Here is a 21,603-nt window from a genome sequence, read left to right on the forward strand (position 1 = left end):
CTTTTTGGACCGTGTCTTTATTTTAAAAAGCATAATTAATCTATATTCGTGGCTGAAAACATGCAATCCAAACACTCGTTTTGGTCAACTCTGAGGAGGATATTTCCTTTGGACTAGAAAAATAACTTTTTGAGCAGGCCTGCCTTCTATTGCATGTCCTAAACCTGCACTAAAATTTCAGGAATTCATCGATTTAGATAAAACCAGCACTATCTGATCATAATGTAACATTAATTATTTCTAATTAGTAATTCCAGTCACTATGTAGAAAAATAAGTAAATCTCAGCATAGCACAAACCATTCCGATTTGAAAACTACAATAAATATGAAGTTGGCAATATTTAGTACTTTCAAATATTTTCCGTTTGTCCGACTGTTTTAGTTTGAAGTCTTTAAGACCACACCGGAAATGCGAATGGTAAAGTTGGAGTGTAACTTGACACACAAGGCGGAGGAAATGGAGGAAGAGGAGGGTAATGCGTTACGTGTTTGGGAATGTCGTGAAGATCATCGCCGGGCGGTGTTTTTTTTTTTTCCGCTCACTTCTCCGTCGCTCTACCGTGTTGATTAACGGTGCCAAGTAACGGGACGACTCCTACGCGGCGTGTTTACCGCAAAGCGACGGTCGTCTGAAGATGTTAGCGAGGAAATGAGCAATAATGACCGCCTTCCTGGCTCGGCCGGGCGACTTCGGCGTCCCCTCCTCAGCTCGTTTTGGTTAGCATGTTTTTTTTTTCTCCTCGCCTGTCAAATTAGCTTGTGGCATGCTAAACGCGAATAAATAGCACCGCTTCCCCCATTTATTTGATCATAGTCTTCTTTTTAAGTCTTTACTATGACTAACAGAAGAAGTTAAGTGGCGGCGAAGGGTTTCCTGCGAGATATCCCCGTCCCCAACACACCCGTGGTGATGCCCGGTGTGTGGAGCAGCAGAGCCGGGCGGAGAAGCTAGCTGGCTGCTAGCGGAACAGCCAGCGGGGGTTTGGGTATTTGGATGTTCGTGACGCCGAGGACGAGCTGATCGGCTCGGCGAAAAGCAGCCAGCATGGTCGAGCCCAGCCTGGACGACTCCAACGTCAAGGTGGCGGTCCGCGTTCGGCCCATGAACAGGAGAGGTGAGCGACACTTTAATTGGGAAATGCATTCTTTTACATTAGCACCCCTATGTCAAGATGGGTTTGCTAATTGACAAGTATGTGTCATTTTGATTAATTCCACCAAGGAGGTTTGGTTGTCATCGGCGTGGTTTTAACTGCGATTCTTTCTTTCTTTTTTTGTTTTGATATACGACCTTGGACGTTTTCACGATGGGCAGCGTAATGTTGCCATCGCGTGTATCTACAGTGTCTCTTTATTGAAAACGTCAAAAAGGATTGAAAACACCATCTAATCAGTTAACATTTTGTCATCGGTAAATTTTTAAATCAGATTCTTTTAAATTAACGGCGACAAAAAAAAAACCTTAAGTTTGGGAACACAGTATGGCGTCAAAACTCTTTTCCCTATAGGCAGTAATAATAATAATGGAATAGACATTGTTCAACCGCTGTTGTCATGTAAAGGTGGTTGACTTCTGTCTGAAACCATTCTAACTTTAAATGGAAGCCAACAGATCTAGTTAGTAGTAGTTAGTAACTAAATAGATGAAGAAATGCATCATGGAAAATAAAATCAGGAAGCAAAAATAATATTTAGAATTAAAAAAACTGTCGCTCTGATATTGAAATTTCCAATCCTCCCCAAGTAAAGCTTTGATTTTGTGTCCACATTCTGCTGGCCGTTATGACTCACTGTGCCAACTCAGCAAGTCCCGTTCCCAAAGGACTAGTGACCAAAATATCACCAGTGGCTTCCCGGCTGAATAAAACCAGACATCGACACAAATAAATGCAGTAAGAGTTTAGACGGATTCTGATACTTATGACTACAGGCTGAGCCGCACTGTGTTTGTTCGAGGCGTGTAGCTAGAGCATGAGACAGTGACACTTGTCTGTAATATGTATTTACCGTAATTTTCGGACTATAAGTCGCACCGGAGTATAAGTCGCACCAGCCATAAAATGCCCAAAAAAGTGGGAAAAAAACATATATATGTATATAAGTCGCTCCTGAGTATAGTCAACCCCCCCCCCCCCCCACCCAAACTATGAAAAGAAACCGCGACTTATAGTCCGAAAATTACGGTATGTATTTACCAAGCAAGATCTGGAAAATATTTGTAGCTTGGAAGTTCAAAGTTTCCACTATTTTGTGTAAATCCTTGCTGTAAACCGGGCACCTTGTTTTTGGCATTCTGTCCGCCTTCCACCAGTCTCCTTTGTCCTCATAGGCACAACAATAGAAAAGTGGTTCCGCTCATTTTGTTTTTAGTCAAAATTAGGTCACTCGTCTATATAAACAAATCATTTCGAGAAGTCAGCAAGGGAATGGAAAACTTCCTAAATATAGTGAGCAAATCCCCAAGTTGCCAACTGATCATCTGTTGGCAACTGTTGTTATGTTGAGCATGAATCAATGAATCAACCAGCCATGGTTTTGTTGAAGCCCCCCACCCCCCTCCGGAAACATATCAATTATCATACTCCATATGTTGACTCCGCAGCTCCTAAGTTTCAAGCACCACCTGTTGCTTCGGCGTGCATTCGACAGCAGCTTGCAAAAGCATTCGGATGTGTATAGTGGCCATTTATTTATTTATTTATTTATTTATTTACTTTTGTTAACCGTGTCCAACTCAAACGAAGGCAAAAACATGGTTGACGCACGCCCGCCAGTAAATCGGCAGCAACAGCTGCTCGGGGGGGCCTAGCGCGCTCGACACTTTTAATGCCCGCCCCCCCCCTTTTTTTGGCTTCATTAAATCACGTCAGACGATTCACGCCGTCATGCCTGGCCAGCTGCCAACGCGGGCGTCGCTCGAAGTCAAGGAGGCATCATTGTCAGCCGAGTCTGAGCGAGCCACTGAGTCAATGCGTCTAGACATTCCCGCAGCGCATCTCCCGCAGTCACCGGTTCCGAAATCAAGCTGCGGGGAAGCCGGCCGGGCACGAGAGAAGAGCGCTGACAGCTCGGCCCGCATGTGCTGCCCCGCAAATTGTTGTTACCTGGTAGAGAGGAAATGAAAACTAAACTCCAGTTGTGCCTTCAGATACGTGACTCAACTTTGGTCAATGTGGCTTGACTGTCCATGTGGGCAGGATGATTTTGGAAACAGCAGCAGCAGTTGCCACGTTTCCAAACCGGAACGTTGCTGACTGAACGGAGCCTCTGTGTCGACGTCAGAACACTAGCATGTTCTTTAAAAAGGAGCGAAAGAAAAAAAGATTCAAAGAAGCTTGCCTCCAGCTTGAAGACAAGACAAGACACTGGTTCACTTATAAGTTGATTTAAAAAAAGAAAAACACTAGCAAACCATCTAAAGTGAATTCATTCGCTCAGTCTTAAAACATTTTATTCACTGTACAAGTTAGGTTTTAATGATTTTTTATTTATTATTATTATTATTTATTTTTATTTATTATATTTTTTATTTATTATCGACTGATATGAACTTTTTTCAAAACAAGCATTTTTCAATGTTTTTATGATTTGTGCGAACAAATTTTTGGTTCCACTGTCATTAATTAATTAATTAATAGTCACATGGTCAGCAGTTACTAAATTTAGGCTTCACATTCAAAGTAGCCACTGCACAGTCTTGTTTTTAAGGAGTGGTTCAATCCAGGTTGAGGAATGGCGGGCAAAACGGGACAAAGGCAGGAAGGGAGTGAGTTGGAGGGAATATTTGCCGATGTTGCGTAAGAGCCTCTGTGTTCCCATGGCCGCGGCCTTCCCGGATCAACCAATCGGGTTTCTGGCGTTCCCTCGTAGTCACGACGATACGGGAGAGAAACGGCCAATGGAAATTGGAAGGCAGATTTTTAATCCCATTTGCATTTATGGTGATTACACGGGCCCAAACCAAAATGCGTCCCGATGGAGCAAGTCCAAACCAAAATCTTTTTCGTTCCCGTTCCAAATTTAAGGCGGTTCTGTCGCGTTGAAATTCCAAACCAAGGTGTGTCTGCTTTGGTGGAGTTCCAATTCCAAACCAAGACCAGTACAACCAGTACAGTGCTGTTCCAAATAGGCCTGCAACTATTAATTATTTTAATAATCTGTTGATTTAAAAGTTTTAATTCCCACATGACATCATGTCTATTGACAGTGGCGAAAACGCAAACTTAAATAATGATTCCGTTCCTGGTTTGGTCGGGAGCGTGTCAGAAAATCGGCAAGAAAATGTTTCTCATTGTTTTCCAAAGTTTTGAAAACAAAATACAACAATAATCAGTCTGAAATTACTGGACGATTTAATTTGAATCATTTGGACAATTCCAAATGAAACGAGGTCTCTAAATGATTCATCCATGATCAAAATATGTGTTGATTCCTTTGATAAACGATTAAATTCATCCTTTTTGCCAAAACAACTAGAAGACAAGAAAATCATCTGAGCTTGTTCACGCATGTCTTGCGAGCAGGCCAATTTTATTAGAGTGAGGAGATTCTCTATTTCAAACCATAGCTGAGTGAATCAAACATCTGTCTGCAGCAAATTCCAGAGGAAGGTGCGTTGAACGGGAGAGAAAAGACTCCCACTTCTATTTTCTTATCAAATATTCGTTTATTTTCAGTCAGTGTCACCGAATAGTAGAACCGGTCCATCTGACTGCCCAACTTTTGCTTATCAAACAAACACTTTGGGGGGTCACGTCAACTGTGTGTCCTGCTCTATTGATTAACTTAAAGTCCAACTTACAAGGTCATTGTTCAAATTCTGACCCTCCCATGTTCCAATATTATGTTTTTACACAATTTACGCTAACTCGTGATCAAAGTTAGCCAACTTCCCAATTATCGCTTTGTCTGCAAATTAGCCTCGTCGTTTCGAGTGCACGTCTCGGCATGCGGCGCTTGCCCAAACATCACGTGATCAACTCTGATGAAGTTGACGCGGAGCATGGAAATCGAGATGATTGCCGTAAATCCTAATTTCACACAATAGCATCTGAATCCAGCGAGATTTCATCCAAACACTTTTGTCCTGTCCTTGTCTGCAGAAAAGGAATTAAACACTAAGTGCGTGGTGGAGATGGTGAAGAACCAGACCGTCCTCCATCCTGCCATGACCAACCTGGGCAAGAGCGACACCAGGTACGTTGGTTCTTCACGAGGCTTTGGAAGTGTTAGCGTGTCACTCGGTTAGCCCAAATGCAGCAGTTGGCAGGAAATACACAATTTATTATCAACAGCCAATCCACCGCAAAAACTCCGAAGGGGACAAAGTTGAATCGCCCCTCCCCCGTTCCTCATGGCAACATCAACAGCCCGACTCCATATTTAGAGCAAGTCATCTGTGTCGGAAGAAAGGATCTTGTGACTGACTGGTGGAACAGACTGGAAAAATGAAATGAAGGGAATGAGGCAGAGTTTGAGGCCTCGGCCTGGAAGTCTTTCTTTCTCCCACCGCTTTGACTTCCTCCCTTTTTTCCCAAGTCTTCCGTCCGTTTCTGTGGCAACAACAAACGGCTTTGTTTAGGTTAACTCCGGGTCGACTCCCGCGCCTGCCAAAGCCCCTTTCCTCCAGCGTTGGAACTCCACGGTCTCATTCACGGGAACATCTGTCGACCATAAACCTTCCCCCTGGTGACTTTTATATGGAGGCGAACAAGAGCCCCGGCTGTAGTTTCTTCGGCCGCCTGTGGGGCTGACAAAAGGCAGAGGAAGCGGCGAGAGTGCTCGGCCTCGCCGCGCAGATGCTTCTCGTTTTTTTTTTCTGCCTGGACAACATTTGCATAAAAGGAGGAAAAAGCCTTTCGCCGGCGTTTACTCGCCGACAGGCAGCGTGGGGGGGGAGACGGCGTGCTGCGATGTCGCAGGTGCAGCCGCAGCACGCCGAGTGCCCCCGTAGTTAGCGCGTTAGCACGCATTTGTTTTGGATTTAGAGTCCCAGCGATATGTCCAGCACAAATGGATAAATAGGTCACGTAAGGCCGGTTGGTGTAATCCCCGTCTTCCCCTGGGATCGTTCTTTCGCTATTATTTTCATGATGGATTTGTCAGATGACATTGTGTGGCAAGCAGGACTGGGCAAATCATTGACTGATATTAATAAATACAATCATTCATTGATTTCATCACTTACCATTATGAAGTAACGTCAATAAATTGGTAACTAAGCCATTTTTCCAAATCAGCAATGCAAGCAATCAATAATATTAAACGTGGGTGTTTATTGATTGTAATCAGTCAAGTCATCACTCGCTCTCGAGTCTGTAGAAGACAAATGAAAGTTTATGGAAGAAAAAAAAATTGGCTTGGCTGATAAATGCTTGCGGCCGCCATCATTATTACATCTGCGCCAACTCCGTTTCGGTTTAGCATTCCAGTCTCGGTCCGTTTCTCCCCACGCGGCCTTGAATGGTACATTCCCAGCAAGAGGGCTCGGGCTGGAAGAACAATGCAAGAACAGTAGCAAGGGGGGGGGGGGAGCAGCCATGCGTTAAGACATTTTCTAAATGACGGTGATGAGAGCGGAGGAGCAAGCCCGCGGCTTTCCGGACCATCTAATTCTCGCTGCTCATTAATAGGCACACAAGGGCGAAGACGAGTCTTCTCAACCTCCGTCTTCAAAGCTGCCGCGACAGCTGTCATCGCAGCAAACGTCACAAACCTGCCACGCTCACGAAGGCCCTCGTGTTCGTCGCGCCATGTTTAAAATAATTTCAACAAAATGGGTGGAAAGAAATACCGTAATTTTCGGACTATAAGTCGCGTTTTTTTCATAGTTTGGGTGGGGGGGGCGACTTATACTCAGGAGCGACTTATATACATAGATATGTTTTTTTTTTCGCTTTTTTGGGCATTTTATGGCTGGTGCGACTTATACTCCGGTGTGACTTATACTCCGAAAATTACGGTAGTTCAAATAAAAGCTGATTGCTCAGATGTTCACCGAGCTGATGTCTGCTGAGCTTTGTGGACATCCTCTGTTATGACGCTTGGAAATCTTGACCTTTTAGGAACTGCTCAGTCACTACCCGCAAAGTCACATGGGCCCGTCTGGTACATTTGGCGCCGGTGCCAACAAGCGTGAGGAGGATTGCAAGGAACATCGGTTTGCCTTCATGCGGGAGAAAAGATGTAGAGGGATACCGTTTTTGTCGGATTTCATTTTGTCAAGCATGTCCGTTGAAACATACTTAATAAGTCCTTGGCTCGGAACTTAGCGAGACGCGGTTTGAGAAGCACGCAGAGATGATTTTCACATGCTTTTAACTTGAAATTTTTGACTCCTCAACAAAGCAACGTCTGCGGTGGCGGAGGAATTTCCATCTGCTGTTTTGGTGTCAAGTGTTCATCAATCCGTCATTTTCTTTCTGCTTATGTTTGTGTGGTCGCTGCCCAAATTGCACGAAGAACCAAGTGCGCCAAGTCAAATCTCCTTTTCATGGTCACCGAACAAAACCCTGACGTCATTCTCGGCCCACGTTAAATTGTGCAGGAAAAAAACATTTCAGTTTAGTGAGGAAAAATGAGCAAGCTACAGCCAATTAGCAAAATATGCTAATGGATGCTATGGTCTGCCTTTTAAATGTCACTTTGAGTTCTTATCATAACCTCGACCCACTAACCCCTTTACAGAATCTCATTCAAAACGACAAGCTACCTCCAGCTACACACTTGGGAAGTAAACAAACACACACAAAGTGTTGGCGGGTGTCGAAAGCTATTTTTGGTTCTGTGTCTTCAAAAGACACGCGATTGTTTCTTTGTTGTAAATAAGTAACAGACACTTGCTAATCTGCATAAAATCTATTCTGTCTCTTTTTTCCCCATGTGCACTTTGACCCTCTGCGCAACATCACCAGGACTCAGTCCAAGGTAATGCCGAATTTTTTTTTTTTTTTTTTAAACTGTCAACAGTGAGCTCATTTCGGCTCTTCGTGAGTCACCGCTGGCTTTAAACAAAGACACGGCTGTGTTGGAGTGGCTCTCGATTGGAAAGGCCATATTAGACTCGTGCACACATACACCATAGCAACCATTTGGTTCTTCACATCTGCCTGCCTGCCTGCGTGTGCTCTCCAGGTTTTTGCCTACGACTACTGCTTCTGGTCCATGGACGAATCGGACAAGGAGAAATTTGCCGGTTGGTTTGCCCAAAACATCCCCAGCTCTAAGGCTGAACAAAATTTCTGGCAGATATTGCACAATTCTCATTAAACCAAGCTTCAGTGTAATATTCACAATAAGCAGTAACGTTTACAAACATGAAAGCAAATTACCGTATTTTCCGGACTATAAGTCGCGGGGTGCAATTTATACTCAGGAGTGACTTTTAGTCCGGAAAATACGGTAATTATAATTTCGATCAGAAAATGATACATTGTTCAGCCTTACATATTGTCCTAAATGTTGATACTTAAAAGACTAGAACAACCTGGTTCTCCCTCCAGGTCAGGAGGTGGTCTTTCAGTGCCTTGGAGAAAGTCTTCTCCATAACGCCTTCCTTGGCTACAATGCCTGCATCTTTGCCTACGGACAAACCGGTAAGTTACTTTTTTTAATCACTTGAAACTTATAACTCCGACTATTTCACTATACTACAACTCCATGTCATTTTGGATGTCCTCTTTACCTGTGTAGGTTCCGGAAAGTCCTACACCATGATGGGTTCGGTGGACCAGCCGGGGCTCATCCCCCGCCTCTGCAGCGCTTTGTTTGAGCGCACGCAGAAGGAGCAGCGTGAGCAGGAGAAGTTTACAGTGGAGGTCTCCTACATGGAGATCTACAATGAAAAGGTTCGAGATCTGCTGGACCCCAAAGGGTACGGTAATTCTATTTCTAGTTCCAAAAAAAACAAAACAAAACATGAGTCTCCCCTGTTGGAACATTTCTGAAGATGTGATGTTAAGAAAGTGGTTGATTGCTGGCCAAGACCAGCTGTTGCGTGTGTGGTCGCTGGTTTTGGGAGTTGCTCTTGGTGGACTTCAGGTCATGTACAACACTAAATCAGCACCACTGGCCTTGCTGCTGACGACCTGACCTTTGACTTGGTCGGCGCTTTAGACTCTTTGCCCGTTGAGGTCAAAAAAAGAGCAGACCATCTGACAACCATATGTGCTTTGCCATTGATGAAGTTCCCCGCCTGAATGAGGGTCAGGGAACACAAACCGGGCTGCGGTCGGAAGCGCCAGAATCTCGACGCGAGTCTTCAATTGTTCACCGTTCTTCTTTTCTTTCCAGGGGCAGACAAACGCTGAGAGTAAGAGAACATAAAGTGCTGGGTCCATATGTGGACGGTCTCTCTCGGCTAGCTGTTGCAAGCTACAAGGTGAGCTTGCCATACATTTCATTGACGACTAATATAAACACATGAAGAAATAATTCATTTACCCAATGATGGCATCAGACATGTATGTCATTTCGTGTCGAAAAGAAGTAAGAGGCCAATTAACCATTGACAGGACATCGAGGTGCTGATGTCAGAGGGGAACAAGTCTCGCACTGTCGCCGCCACCAACATGAACGAGGAGAGCAGTCGATCGCACGCCGTCTTCAACATCATCCTCACGCACACCCTGACGGACGTGCAGTCTGGGGTAAGGTACAAAGACAAAGATGCGTGGAGCCCCAGGCCGCACTTATTTTACCCGTCGCTTCCATCGATGGCCGCAAAACAGCCAATGGCACATCACGTTAATAATTAACCGCCGTCGACTGTGTTTCCAAGGCTGCCCGAGTCCTACTCTGCTTTGTTGTGTTTGGCATTGAGCAAACATGGCTGGATTTACACTGTATGGTTCAAGGGACCAGTTTGTTTTTTTGTTTTTCTCCCAAGTGGCAATTTGGACACGGCAGCGTTAATGGGGGGAAGAAAATAGGTTTGAATCAAATGTGGATATATGTAAATATTGGAATCTCATTTTAGTATCTTCCAATTGAAGAAATGGAATTTGACATTTGGATTTGCAGTGGAAAACAGAGAATCTTGTACAAGATTAGTCGCAAAAAAAGCCACCAAAAATTTCCATCAGCCCTCATGCAAATTTCCACGAGTTGTCCTCTTCCGAGTTGTAAACATATTGGGCGACTCACAATAGCCTTTTGTATTGTCGAGCAACATCAACAGTGTTCATGGCCTCCAAACATATTTTTTTAATGCCGCAAATGAGCCGCAAATCACGTGAACCCTCTGCCCTTTCCCCCCCCCCCCCCTCTTTCTCCCCTCCCCCCCTTTTCGCTCTCTTACAGACAAGTGGTGAAAAAGTGAGTCGGCTGAGTCTGGTGGACTTAGCCGGAAGTGAGCGAGCCGCCAAAACCGGAGCGGCTGGAGAGCGTCTCAAGGAAGGAAGCAACATCAACAAGTATGGACACGCAGCCAGAAACCTCACCCGACATCACTGCTTTCTTTTAAGCTATAATATAATATAATATAATATAATATAATATAATATAATATAATATAATATAATATAATATAATATAATATAATATAATATAATATAATATAATATAATATAATATGAATACATTTTCTTTTAAATATTTGATTTAATAAAATCATTTCTTATTATAGTCGTTTTAATGCCTCAAGCTGAAATTAAATTCCGTATCTTAACTTGCCGTGGAAATCAATTGGAATTTTTCCGCCACTTTGCAGCCCAAGTAACATCAAGATAGCAGAAAGTATTTTGTTTATTGAGCCCTCTTCAAAGCTGATAAAAAAGCGGGACTTTGTTTGCGTGTCTGTCAGATCGCTGACTACACTGGGCTTGGTGATCTCCGCTCTGGCCGAGCAAGGAACTACCAAAAACAAGACCAAGTTTGTTCCTTACCGAGACTCTGTTCTGACATGGCTGCTGAAGGTACAAACGTGCGCTCGCTAGCCTCCTCTCGCTCTCCTTGGTTTTACATTCTCATTTCCGCTCTCGAAGGACTGTCTCGGCGGTAACAGCCGCACGGCCATGGTGGCGACGGTGAGCCCGGCGGCCGACAATTACGAAGAGACGCTATCCACGCTGCGCTACGCCGACCGGGCCAAGAGCATTGTTAACCACGCCGTGGTCAACGAGGACCCCAACGCTCGCATTATTCGGGAGCTGCGTGAGGAGGTGGAGAAGCTGCGAGTGCAGCTCACTCAAGCCGAGGTGAGATCCCCTTTGAGAAGAAGCCCCCGGAATCTTCTCTACCTCCTAATTACTTTTCATCCCGTGCAGTCTTTGAAAGCCCCAGAGCTCAAGGATCGCCTGGAAGAGTCTGAGAAGTTGATTCACGAGATGACCGTCACGTGGGAGGATAAGCTTCGCAAAACAGAGGAGGTGGCTCAGGTAACCACGACAACAAAGTTGATCAATTAAAGGGCTACTAACATGGAAAACTGGACAGCACTGCAACTGTAAGGAAAACTCGTTTCTAAAACCATATTTGAACCCTTTTGTAGGCACGTCAGAAGCAGCTGGAGAGTCTGGGCATTTCCCTCCAGTCGTCGGGCATCAAAGTGGGCGACGATAAAAGCTTCCTGGTCAACCTGAATGCAGACCCAGCACTCAACGAACTGCTGGTGTACTATTTAAAGGTACACACGCAATGAAGCGATGAATTGATTCAACCACTGAATTCTGTTCATCTTGACTCTTCTTCTTTAGGAGGACCACACCCAGGTGGGCTCGGCAGACTCCCAGGACATCCAGCTGTGCGGCATGGGCATCCAGGCCGAGCACTGCGTTATCGACATCAACGCCGACGCCGCCGTCATCCTCACCCCGTACCCCAACGCTCGGTAAACGTTCTTTTACTTTACTTATTTAGTTTGCGCGATTTACTGAATGTGAAAATGGTCATGTCAAATTGAATTCAAACTCAATCTGTGTACAGGACATGTGTAAATGGGTCTCCGGCTACCTGCGGACTACAGCTTCACCATGGCGACCGAATCCTCTGGGGAAACAATCACTTCTTCAGGTATTGTCCCTCAGTTTTTGTGTGTCTGTAGGGGGAAGGTTCAAAACTTCAAACCATTTTTCCACGCAGGATCAACCTTCCCAAGCGGCGCGGTCGAACCGCAGAGGATGAGGAGGGCGTGATGAAGAAGAGCGGCAGCAGCGAGCAGCTCGATGCGGACGGCGACTCGGCCAGCGAAGTGTCCAGCGAGGTCAGCTTCTCCTACGAGTTTGCTCAGACTGAAGTCATGATGAAGGCTCTGGGTAGCAATGGTAAGCAAAATATTTTTTTTGTCCTGCTGACCATCAGAATCACTGACCTCCATTCACATGTTTTTTTTTTTTCGATGTTAAATAAATAAATTCTCATGCTTTTTTTTTTTTTTTTTTTCCCGTCAGACCCTATGCAGAGCGTCCTGCAGTCGCTGGAGAGGCAACACGAAGAGGAGAAACGCTCAGCCTTGGAGCGCCAGAGGCAGATGTACGAGCAGGAGCTACAGCAGCTTCGTCGCAAGCTTAACCCGGACCGGCTGTCCGCGGGCCCCCCGGGACCGCCGCCGTTTGGCCAGCCCGGGACTGGTCAGCAGTCTCACTACCGTAGTATGGAGAGGCTGAGCATGGGAGGCATGAGCCACTCCAGCAGCGCTCAGAGCCGATTGAGACAATGGAATGAAGACAGGTGGGTGAAGATTCAACATCAAAATAAAGAAGAGCTCACTTTGGACTGTGAAAACACAAATAAAACTCAACGGACTTGTTCTACCTACACTTCCAATGTTCTCCCACAGGGAGGCTGTGTTGGTGAGGAGCTTGAGGCGGCTGCGAGAGCAAATAGTGAGAGCCAACCTCTTGGTACAAGAGGCCTGCTTTATCTCAGATGAGCTGGAACGCCACACCGAGTACCGGGTCACTCTGCAGATCCCCTCAGAAAACCTCAACGCCAACCGAAAGGTCTCCAACCTCCAATTCAGCCATATTTAAGATTTCTGATTTAAAGCTTCCCTTTGAGTCATTTTATTAAAAACGATGGCATGAGACTAGTTAAATCAAGCTAACCAAACTGGTAATGACTGTGTGTGCAGAGGGACGCTGTGCTCAGCGAGCCCGCCATTCAAGTGCGACGTCGCTGCCGCGGCAAACAAATCTGGAGCTTAGAAAAGACCGAGAACCGCCTGGTGGACATGAGGGAGCTCTACCAAGAGTGGCAGGACTACCACCTGCACGACAGCGACAACCCGGTAAGTTAGCGGTAAAGAATTGCCGTGCGGAACCCGGGGAGGTTTAACTGATCTCTTTGCATCCAGGGAATGCGCTCATACTTCCGCCGGGCCGACCCTTTCTTCGATGAGCAAGAGAACCACAGCCTGATCGGCGTGGCCAACGTCTTTTTGTCCTGCCTTTTCTATGACGTCAAGCTGCAGTACGCTGTGCCCATCATCAACCAAAAAGGAGAGGTAAGTTGGACTCATTTACATAATCACAACCCGCACACCAAGTTTCTCCATATATGACTTTTGTACAAACTCTGCAATTAGTCAAAAGCTTAACAGAAATAATAAATGGCGCATACTTGGGTGTTTAAATCGTGTAAATATATTTCAGGAAGGGGTAATGTTTTTTTTTTTTATGTCATCAGGTGGCTGGGCGTCTCCATGTGGAGGTGGTGAGGGTTGGAGGGGCTCTGGAGGACAACATCGCGGGAGGAGACGATCCCGACAACAACCCAGACTCAGAAATTCAGGATCGCAAACTTGTCTGCATGGTAAGAAATCCCTGGTGCCGACGTGTCAATGATGGTCCTGAATCTATGTCGTTTTTTTGTTTTCCCCAGATTAAAATCCTACAGGCCACCGGTCTCCCCCAGTACCTGTCCAACTTTGTCTTCTGCCAATACACTTTCTGGGACCAACCCGAGCCCATCATCGTGGCCCCCGAGGTGGACCTCCACTCGTCGTCGCCCAGCACCAAAGACCCACACTGCATGGTGGTGTTCGACAGCTGCAAGGAGCTGGCCGTGTCCGTGTCGGAGGATTTCATCGAGTACCTGACCGAAGGGGCCGTGGCCATTGAGGTGTATGGACACAGGCAGGCTGACGCGGGCAGGAACCCGGCCCTCTGGGACCTCAGCATCATCCAGGCCAAGACGCGCACGCTACGAGACAGGTGAAGCTTTTTCTTTCTCAGGTGCCATTTCAGGTTTCACAAAGCATTCAGAGAGCCGAAACTAATTTATGAAAAAAAATAGCGATATAGCTGAGTGCCAATAAACTCATTGCAGAACTTGTTTTTGCCCCGCAGGTGGAGTGAGGTAATGCGCCGGCTGGAACTCTGGATCCAAATCCTGGAAATTAATGAGAACGGAGACTTTGTCCCCGTTGAAGTCATTCCCGCCCGAGACGTCAACACGGGCGGAATCTTTCAGCTACGACAAGTACGGACGAATCTACCCAAGCCTACAGAAGCCTTCCCAAAGTTAACCCATCCTTCCATGGCTTCTTATTCTCGCAGGGTCAGGCGAGGAGAATCCAAGTAGACGTGCGCTCCGTTCAGGACTCGGGCACCATGCCGCTCATATCGGAGATCGTGCTGGCTGTGTCGGTGGGCTGCGTGGAGATCACCAGCACCATCGGCCCAGAGGGAGACGAGATGGACAGTTATCAAGTTGGAAAACAGTCACAAATAGAAAAATAATGCAAATGATTGGATTTTTTTTTTAATTGTTTTGTGCATTTTCTCTCTCAGGAGAGAGACCTAGAACGTTTGCGACGTCAGTGGTTGGCGGCGCTCACCAAGAGGCAGGAGTACTTGGACCAGCACTTGCAGAGCCTGGTCAGCAAAGCAGGTCGGCCGCAGCCGCACACAAGACCAGCCCGTTGCATGCATGTGTGGTTGACGCGGTAACCGTTGCGTGTAGAAAAAAACGAGGACGACGTCGAAAGGGAGGCTCAGCTGCTGGAATGGCGCTTGACACTGACGGAAGAGAGGAACGCTGTCATGGTGCCCTCTGCTGGCAGCGGTATTCCTGGAGCACCTGCCGAATGGTATGTTTTGATCTAGCGACGTGCGTCAAAGTCAGAGTTTGAAGAAAAGATAGAGTTGGACTTGTTCGTTTGTCCACAGGGTTCCGCTTCCAGGCATGGAGACGCACGTTCCAGTCCTCTTCCTCAACCTCAAACGTACGTCATGTTTGTTGTTATATGAAATATTTATTCTGATTCATATGCCTGCAAAATGAAGATCGGAAGCTCTATTTAGACACAATATAAAAAAATAATGTTAGTATGAGAGATTTCGGGGGAAAATGGTTGAGATAAACTGTCCATATTTCATCACAGCTGATGACCTGAGCTCCCAAGACCAGTTCGAGGTTCCCGACGCAGGAGGCTGGGACGCCACGCTGAGCGGCGAAGACGAGGATGACTTCTTCGACCTGCAGATTGTCAAACACTACGACGGCGAGGTAAAGACGACGAAGGAGGGAATCTTGGTTTGTTTTGGTCGGCCTCCAATCTTAATCTTGCTCACTAGGTGAAGGCGGAGGCGTCGTGGGACTCCACCGTCCACGAGTGCCCGCAGCTGAGCCGCGGGGGAGCTTGGCCCGACAGCCGGGTGTACCTCACCGTGCGGGCGGTGGTGCAGCTCAGCCACCCGGCCGACATGCAGCTGGTTCTCAGGAAGAGGATCTGCGTCAACGTTAATCCCGGTCGTCAGGGCTTTGCCCACAACTTCCTCAAGAGGATGTCCACGCGCAGCACCATCCCTGGATGCGGCGTCACCTTTGAGGTGGTCTCCAACATCCCTGGGGTAAGGCCAGAAAAAATATTGCGTGAGCTCTGGAGTCTTTGGCTATTTAACTCAATGTTGTTGTTTTTTTTCCTCCGCCTCGTTAGGACGCTCCTGGATCAGAAGACAGGGAGATGCTGGCCCGCCTCGCGGCCAGCGCTCACAGCAGCGAGTCGGCCGACGACGAAGCTGCCATTGAGAAGTACCTACGCAGCGTCCTCAGTCTAGAGAACATCCTCACCCTGGACCGACTCAGACAGGTACACACGTCCGACAAAGCATAGTGTTTTTCACACAAATCCCACCATAATGCAGGACGAGGTAGAGTAAAGAGGATACGTTAAAAAAAATATATATATTGATATGATTATTAGCAGATAATCTGACATTTCTTTGTTTGTGTGTGGAAGGAGGTGACAGTGAAGGAGCAGCTCGCTGCAAGAGGACGAAGCAACCGGCGGAGTCTCAGTTCTCCGTCTGTCAACAGGGTAAGAAGTGAAAAGAGCCAACACGTCAAATAAGTCATGTTGAGGTAAATGAAGCTCCAGGAAAACACCAATTCTAAACGATTCCTCTCGGAAACCACGAGAGACAGGAAGTGACAATAGTCAACATCAGCAATTTCAGTATATGAACTAAGCAATTTGTGTTTCTTCAACTGTTGGTAGTTTTAAAATAAAAAATATATATATCAGAGCAGTCGCTGCATTACTTGGATAATAGAGTTATGAAGAAAGAAGTTTTTACAAATATATATCAGGACATTCATTTTCAGCAGTAGTCAAACTCACACAAAAAAAAGCCACAATCTGCAACATCAGCACTTTGACTACATGAACCAATGTGAGTCTGAGAAAAAGATTTTTTTTTCAGTCAAAAGTGCCGACTGAAAACAAGAGCAACATTTCCTTCCACCTTTGTCACTTTGTTTTTCTCATGAATAATATTTGCTTGATGTTTTTGTTCATCCACAGCTGTCTGGAAGTCGACAAGACTTGTCCACCACCTCCCTGATGGAGGACAAGGTAACACACACACACAGGACACACACTTGCACAATCTAAAAAATAGCTTCAGAAGAAAACAAATGTTCCTTTAGTAGGAAAGTCAATTCGTGTATTTCATGGCTGCATGTGTGGTGTTCAGGGTCGCTGGGAGAGTCAGCAGGACATCTTCATGCCGTCGGCGTACCATCGCACGCTCCCCCGTCCGGCTTCGTCACCCTCCACCTATTACCCCGTGGCGCCGCAGCAACCGTCGCCGCCCTCCTCAAATGCCGTCACCTCCCCACTCAACCAGGAGCCAGAGCAAGGTAGCCACCACCACCACGCCATCATTGTTCTTCGGCTTCATCTTCTTCTGCTGCTTCTGCCGACCATGAGCTCACGGTTTATACAAAAAAGAATGAATGAATGAATCATCAGTTTGATTGATTGCAATGCATTTTTTTTTTCCACTCTTTGTGCTGCCATGTTCTGTGCTTCTCTGCTAATCTATCACACCTCCTTTGCCTCCTTGATTCCTTGCCTCCTCCTTCCTTCTCCGCCTCCCCCCCTCCCCCTCAGGTCGTTCAGGACTTGCTGCCTCTTATCTTTCAGTGAAGGCGTTGGTTCCGCAGATGCCCAAACTGCTCAAGTCTTTGTTTCCGGCACGCGATGACAAGAAGGAGCTGAGGCCGTCGCCGCACGGCCAGCAGGTGGGCAAAGATGGCCGCTGCGCTTTTTCCTCCTCCCAAGAGCAGTGGCTCTCAAATTTGGGTTCGCAATCCGTAGCTTAATGATCTGCAAATTAATTTGAAATAAATAATCGTTGTATAATTGGAAAAAAAGTTCTTGCCTCCATGTGGAAAGCAGCAAATATCTTAAATCAAACTTTCGTCATGTGAAGTCGTGCACAGGCAGCCAACCTGCTTTTGTTTTGTTTTTTGTTGTCCGTCCAGCAGCACATGCCCCGCATCATGTCGCCACCAGGGGTGGATGACAGCAGGGTCAAGGTGGACATGGTGAGGATGCATAACACATGCTGTCTTATCAAGCTCCTCATCACGCTCTTATTTACATTTGAATAGACTTTTTCAGCTCTCTTTTCTTGGTGCTGGTCAATCTTAGTCCTGAGAGTAGGGCTAGCACTAAAACCAACTTATTTGAAGTAAATGGTTGATTTTGGAAAGGTATGCTCCAAAGTAACTGCACAGGATTATGACCCAAAAAGTACATCTGCGAGACAAAGGGTGCCGATTGCGAGTCTGACGCTGGTTTTGTGTGGTCCGCCCCCGGCGGTCATCGCTAGGCCGCCCCCGTCCCACGAGCGGCGCCGGCCAAAGAGCGGCGCTCCGACCCAGCCGACGCCCCTCCTCTTACCGTGCATGACCCGCATGACGGCACCCCCCTCAGCCCGCTCAGCCAATCGTCCAGCGGCTACTTCTCGGCCAGCGTCTCCACGGCGACCCTGTCGGACGTCCTGCAACCCCCCTCCTCGTCCTCGTCGTCCTCCTCCCTCCTCCTCGAGGCCGCGCTCGCCGCCAATCACGACGGCGTGACCGCACGCCCCTTCCTTTCTGAACAGAAGCCGCCCGACGACTCGCCCCTGCCCGAGTGGCTGACGGACGGCACCCATGTGACCGTCGGGAGTGGCAAGGCGGGCACCGTGCGCTACGTGGGGGCCACGCACTTTGCCGAGGGCGTGTGGGTGGGTGTGGAGCTGGACTCCCCCGCAGGTGAGTTGTGGTGAAGTTATAAACTCAAAATAATCCATTTCCAATCATTATATATTGGGGGAGTTAAATAAGTATAAATATAATCTACCAAAGTAAATGAGTGTGGCGCCGAACAGGAGCCTTGCACAACCTTTTGGTTTCTTCCTTCAAGGTAAACACGACGGCTGCGTGGGCGGCCACCGCTACTTCCGATGCCGGCCCGCGCACGGCATTCTGGTTCGGCCGGAGCGCCTGAGCTGTCGGGACAGCCGGCAAGGCGCCTCGGAGCTCCCCGCCGCTCCCAACACTGCCCGGGTTCCCGTCCTCCGAGGGGACAACCGCAAATCCTGGAGCAGCTGAGAGCAGCGACCCGGAGACGCCGCCTTGGACGGAGGAAAGGCGAAATCTCCTCTTACGTGTCACCGCCAGGAGACGACGCTTTCTTTTTAGCTTTTTCGCCAGTTTGGCATCTCTGGCCACAATTCCTCTTGCTGTCGCTGCGTCGGAGGCCGTCTCAGGGACCGAGGATGGGCGTGAGTGACCAAGTGAGCGAGGGCAATTTTGCCATTGTGTGCAATAAGTCAACTTGTTGGCTCCGTGTTGACGTCAAGGATGACGCACGAGGCCCTGCGTGTTGGGTGAGTAAGTGCATCTTATTTTGAAAAGACTCTTATTTAGGCAGGAACAACCTCCTGTTGTATTGTAGGAAAGAAAACAAAAAGATGGCGTACACTTTTTAGTGTACATTTTAGAGACGACCTAGGAAATGGGCAATTTGCCAAGCCCTTGTATACTTTTAACCGATTTTTTTGTTGTGATGACTTGTCACTGTGGCCTGTCGGTAAATTGTTACGATGACGGTAATACACAACGCAAATAGAAAGTGCGGAAAATGATTAGGGCCACACTGATGATGCCAAAAAATGCAAAGAAACATTAGCATCATAAATGCAATTTCACAGGATCACAAAAAAGTTGAAAAGTTCATCAAACAGTTTGGACCGAATAATCCTAGAAAGCACCTAATTTTAGGTTTTTGCTCAAAACCAAATTTTTAATGTTGTGACTCAACAAGTGTACATTTATGACAAAGTCATAAAGTGACAACAACAAAAGTTTGAGGAAAATATGACAGTAATGTTGTGTATTTGTGAGCTGCACAGTTTACGAAGGTAATTTCACTCGAAAAGAAGCAATCTGACTTTGCTGGTAATCATGAAATGACTTCTTTTCATGCACTGCCTGACGTTGGACTTGCGTACAACTCTCAACATTAGCGTTTCCTTCTTTCGATGTTACTACTTTATTCTCATTATCAAACTATATTTTTTTCTCACTGTGGCCCTAATTATAAGAATGAAATTTAAAATAATCATTAGTGTGATCATTGCGTGTTACGAGACATATCACAATTAGTTTATTTCTATTTAAATATACATAAGCCTCTGTGGCAGACACATTTAACAAAGCCTTTTTTTCTTTACTGCCATTTAACAAAAAAAAAAAAAACTTTTTAAATTGCACAAATGATTTTTTGAATAATCGCTGCTATAAACACTCCCATCTAGTTGTAGTCGACACTCACATTCATTTTTGTTTCTTTCAAATGGAGGATGAGTGAGGGACTTTGTCATGTGACTTTGCTAAGAATGAATAGCACCTAGGACCAGACAGCCACCTGATTTATACTTATCTTTGACAAATGATGTGGTGAGTAATGTCACATTTCTAAATTGAACCCAAAAAATGACCATTTTACAAGAAAAAGCTTCATTTGCAGAAACGTGTAGCAATATTATGAGAATAGTTTTTATGACTTAAAAGCCGGAATTCGAGCCCCTCACTCCCCAAATGACAAATGCCTAAACAGAAATAATATTGGGAATAAATTCAATCGGGACATGTTCTAGATTAAAGCAAAAATAATATTCGGACAGAAAAGTCATGCATTTCTGCAAGTGAAGTCATATCACGAGTAAAGCTGCATTATTTACGAGAATATAGTTGGAATGTTACATAAATGCTGTTAATTTAATTTTAGGAAAAAAAGGTTTGACAGAAAAATTTGTTATACTACAATCAAAATAAGGTGGTGTTTTTTTTTTTTCTTTTTTTTAACCGCAGTAAAAGTGTAATCTTAACATTTTATTTAAAAAAAAAAAAACTGGTGCAATCAAGAGGAAAAAAGTAATGGAGGTCATGAAATGGTTACTTTAAGGTTGTTAGTGGAGGTATCAGATGGTTAGGTCGGAAGTGCTTTTATCAAATTATGACTTAAAGGAAATGAGGAAATGTTTGTGTATGTGCGCGCGTGTTGGGTCTTGGAAGGTATTAAAAAAATCGACCCTAAGCAGGAAAAAAAAAAATCCCATGAAGTTGACATTGTTTCTAGTCTGCGCAAAAATGTCCCTGATAGGAATATGCGTCTCTGTCACCTCTCATATCGGCATTTTCTTAAGTGTCCCCCCCCCCCCCTCGTGCATGTTTTCAAGACTTCCTACAGTAATTGTGACATTTAATCTTGTCACATGTCTCTTACTGACATCATCGCAATTCACAAAAGCCATTTGTGGCCGTTTAAAAAAAATGAAATAAAAAAAAAACGCTAATTCATGCTTTGCCCACATTCAGAGGTGTCTTCTAATTTTGCAGGAAACTCTTTAGGCTCGTATTGGGGCGCCTAAAATGTTCATTTTGCTTGTATTTATTTTATTTAAGTGTTGGTCAAGTGTTGTCAACCTAAGTGCAAATAAGCAATACAATCTTTGTTTTTCTGTTGTTACGAAGGGATGAATATGATTTAACATTAATATCGCAGCAACTGACAAACATTTCATATCAACACAAAAGATTAGCCATCATGTTTTGTGTGTGTGCGTGCGTGTGTAAAAAAAAAAGTGGGGAAAGAAGTAAAGACCGTTTTGTTTTGATTGCCTCTTAATTTAATTTTCTGTCACTATGCTGCAATCCAAAGAGAGAATGTGTATTGTGAATAGGAACATCTATCGTGTTTTTTTTTAATTTGTATCATCGGAACAGTTATCTGATCAGAGAATAAAGGAAAATGAAAGGTAAATACTGAATGTCAAATGTGCTAATGTAATGCTATGAATGTTTCAAATGAATTTATTGCATAT

At 45.7% G+C, this 21,603-nt stretch overlaps 1 protein-coding gene across 4 annotated transcripts; it reads left to right on the forward strand.

Annotated features, from left to right (window-relative positions):
• Nucleotides 1-437: 437 nt before the first annotated feature.
• On the forward strand, nucleotides 438-21,542 carry kif13ba (kinesin family member 13Ba). Of its 4 annotated transcripts, none has more exons than XM_061275787.1 (37): nucleotides 438-1,116; nucleotides 5,104-5,197; nucleotides 7,915-7,927; nucleotides 8,135-8,195; nucleotides 8,503-8,595; nucleotides 8,693-8,873; nucleotides 9,293-9,380; nucleotides 9,514-9,648; nucleotides 10,301-10,413; nucleotides 10,803-10,914; nucleotides 10,984-11,196; nucleotides 11,266-11,376; nucleotides 11,490-11,624; nucleotides 11,695-11,828; nucleotides 11,924-12,010; nucleotides 12,080-12,261; nucleotides 12,388-12,667; nucleotides 12,777-12,939; nucleotides 13,071-13,226; nucleotides 13,293-13,442; nucleotides 13,625-13,750; nucleotides 13,820-14,151; nucleotides 14,287-14,419; nucleotides 14,497-14,649; nucleotides 14,731-14,830; nucleotides 14,903-15,029; nucleotides 15,109-15,164; nucleotides 15,324-15,448; nucleotides 15,517-15,792; nucleotides 15,879-16,031; nucleotides 16,182-16,259; nucleotides 16,746-16,796; nucleotides 16,918-17,083; nucleotides 17,337-17,467; nucleotides 17,711-17,773; nucleotides 18,061-18,487; nucleotides 18,639-21,542. In XM_061275787.1, the coding sequence occupies exons 1-37, from the start codon at nucleotides 1,047-1,049 to the stop codon at nucleotides 18,824-18,826; spliced, it is 5,256 nt and encodes a 1,751-aa protein (XP_061131771.1). In that variant the 5' UTR covers nucleotides 438-1,046; the 3' UTR covers nucleotides 18,827-21,542. The 4 variants fall into 4 exon arrangements, with proteins under 4 accessions (XP_061131771.1, XP_061131772.1, XP_061131774.1 ...); XM_061275788.1 differs by having other exon boundaries at nucleotides 17,714-17,773; XM_061275790.1 differs by having other exon boundaries at nucleotides 17,370-17,467; nucleotides 17,714-17,773.
• The last annotated feature ends 61 nt before the right edge of the window (nucleotides 21,543-21,603 follow it).

This window comes from Syngnathus typhle, linkage group LG4 (genome assembly GCF_033458585.1).
Source record: "Syngnathus typhle isolate RoL2023-S1 ecotype Sweden linkage group LG4, RoL_Styp_1.0, whole genome shotgun sequence".
Classification (NCBI taxonomy): Eukaryota; Metazoa; Chordata; class Actinopteri; order Syngnathiformes; family Syngnathidae; genus Syngnathus; species Syngnathus typhle.

Bases quoted from the DNA above. Each gene is read 5' to 3' on its own strand.
- kif13ba (XM_061275787.1), top strand. From the start codon at position 1,047: ATGGTCGAGCCCAGCCTGGACGACTCCAACGTCAAGGTGGCGGTCCGC. The intron at 8,196-8,502 runs GTTGGTTTGCCC...TTCTCCCTCCAG, and splicing joins GGACAAGGAGAAATTTGCCG to GTCAGGAGGTGGTCTTTCAG. The intron at 11,829-11,923 runs GTAAACGTTCTT...ATCTGTGTACAG, and splicing joins ACCCCGTACCCCAACGCTCG to GACATGTGTAAATGGGTCTC.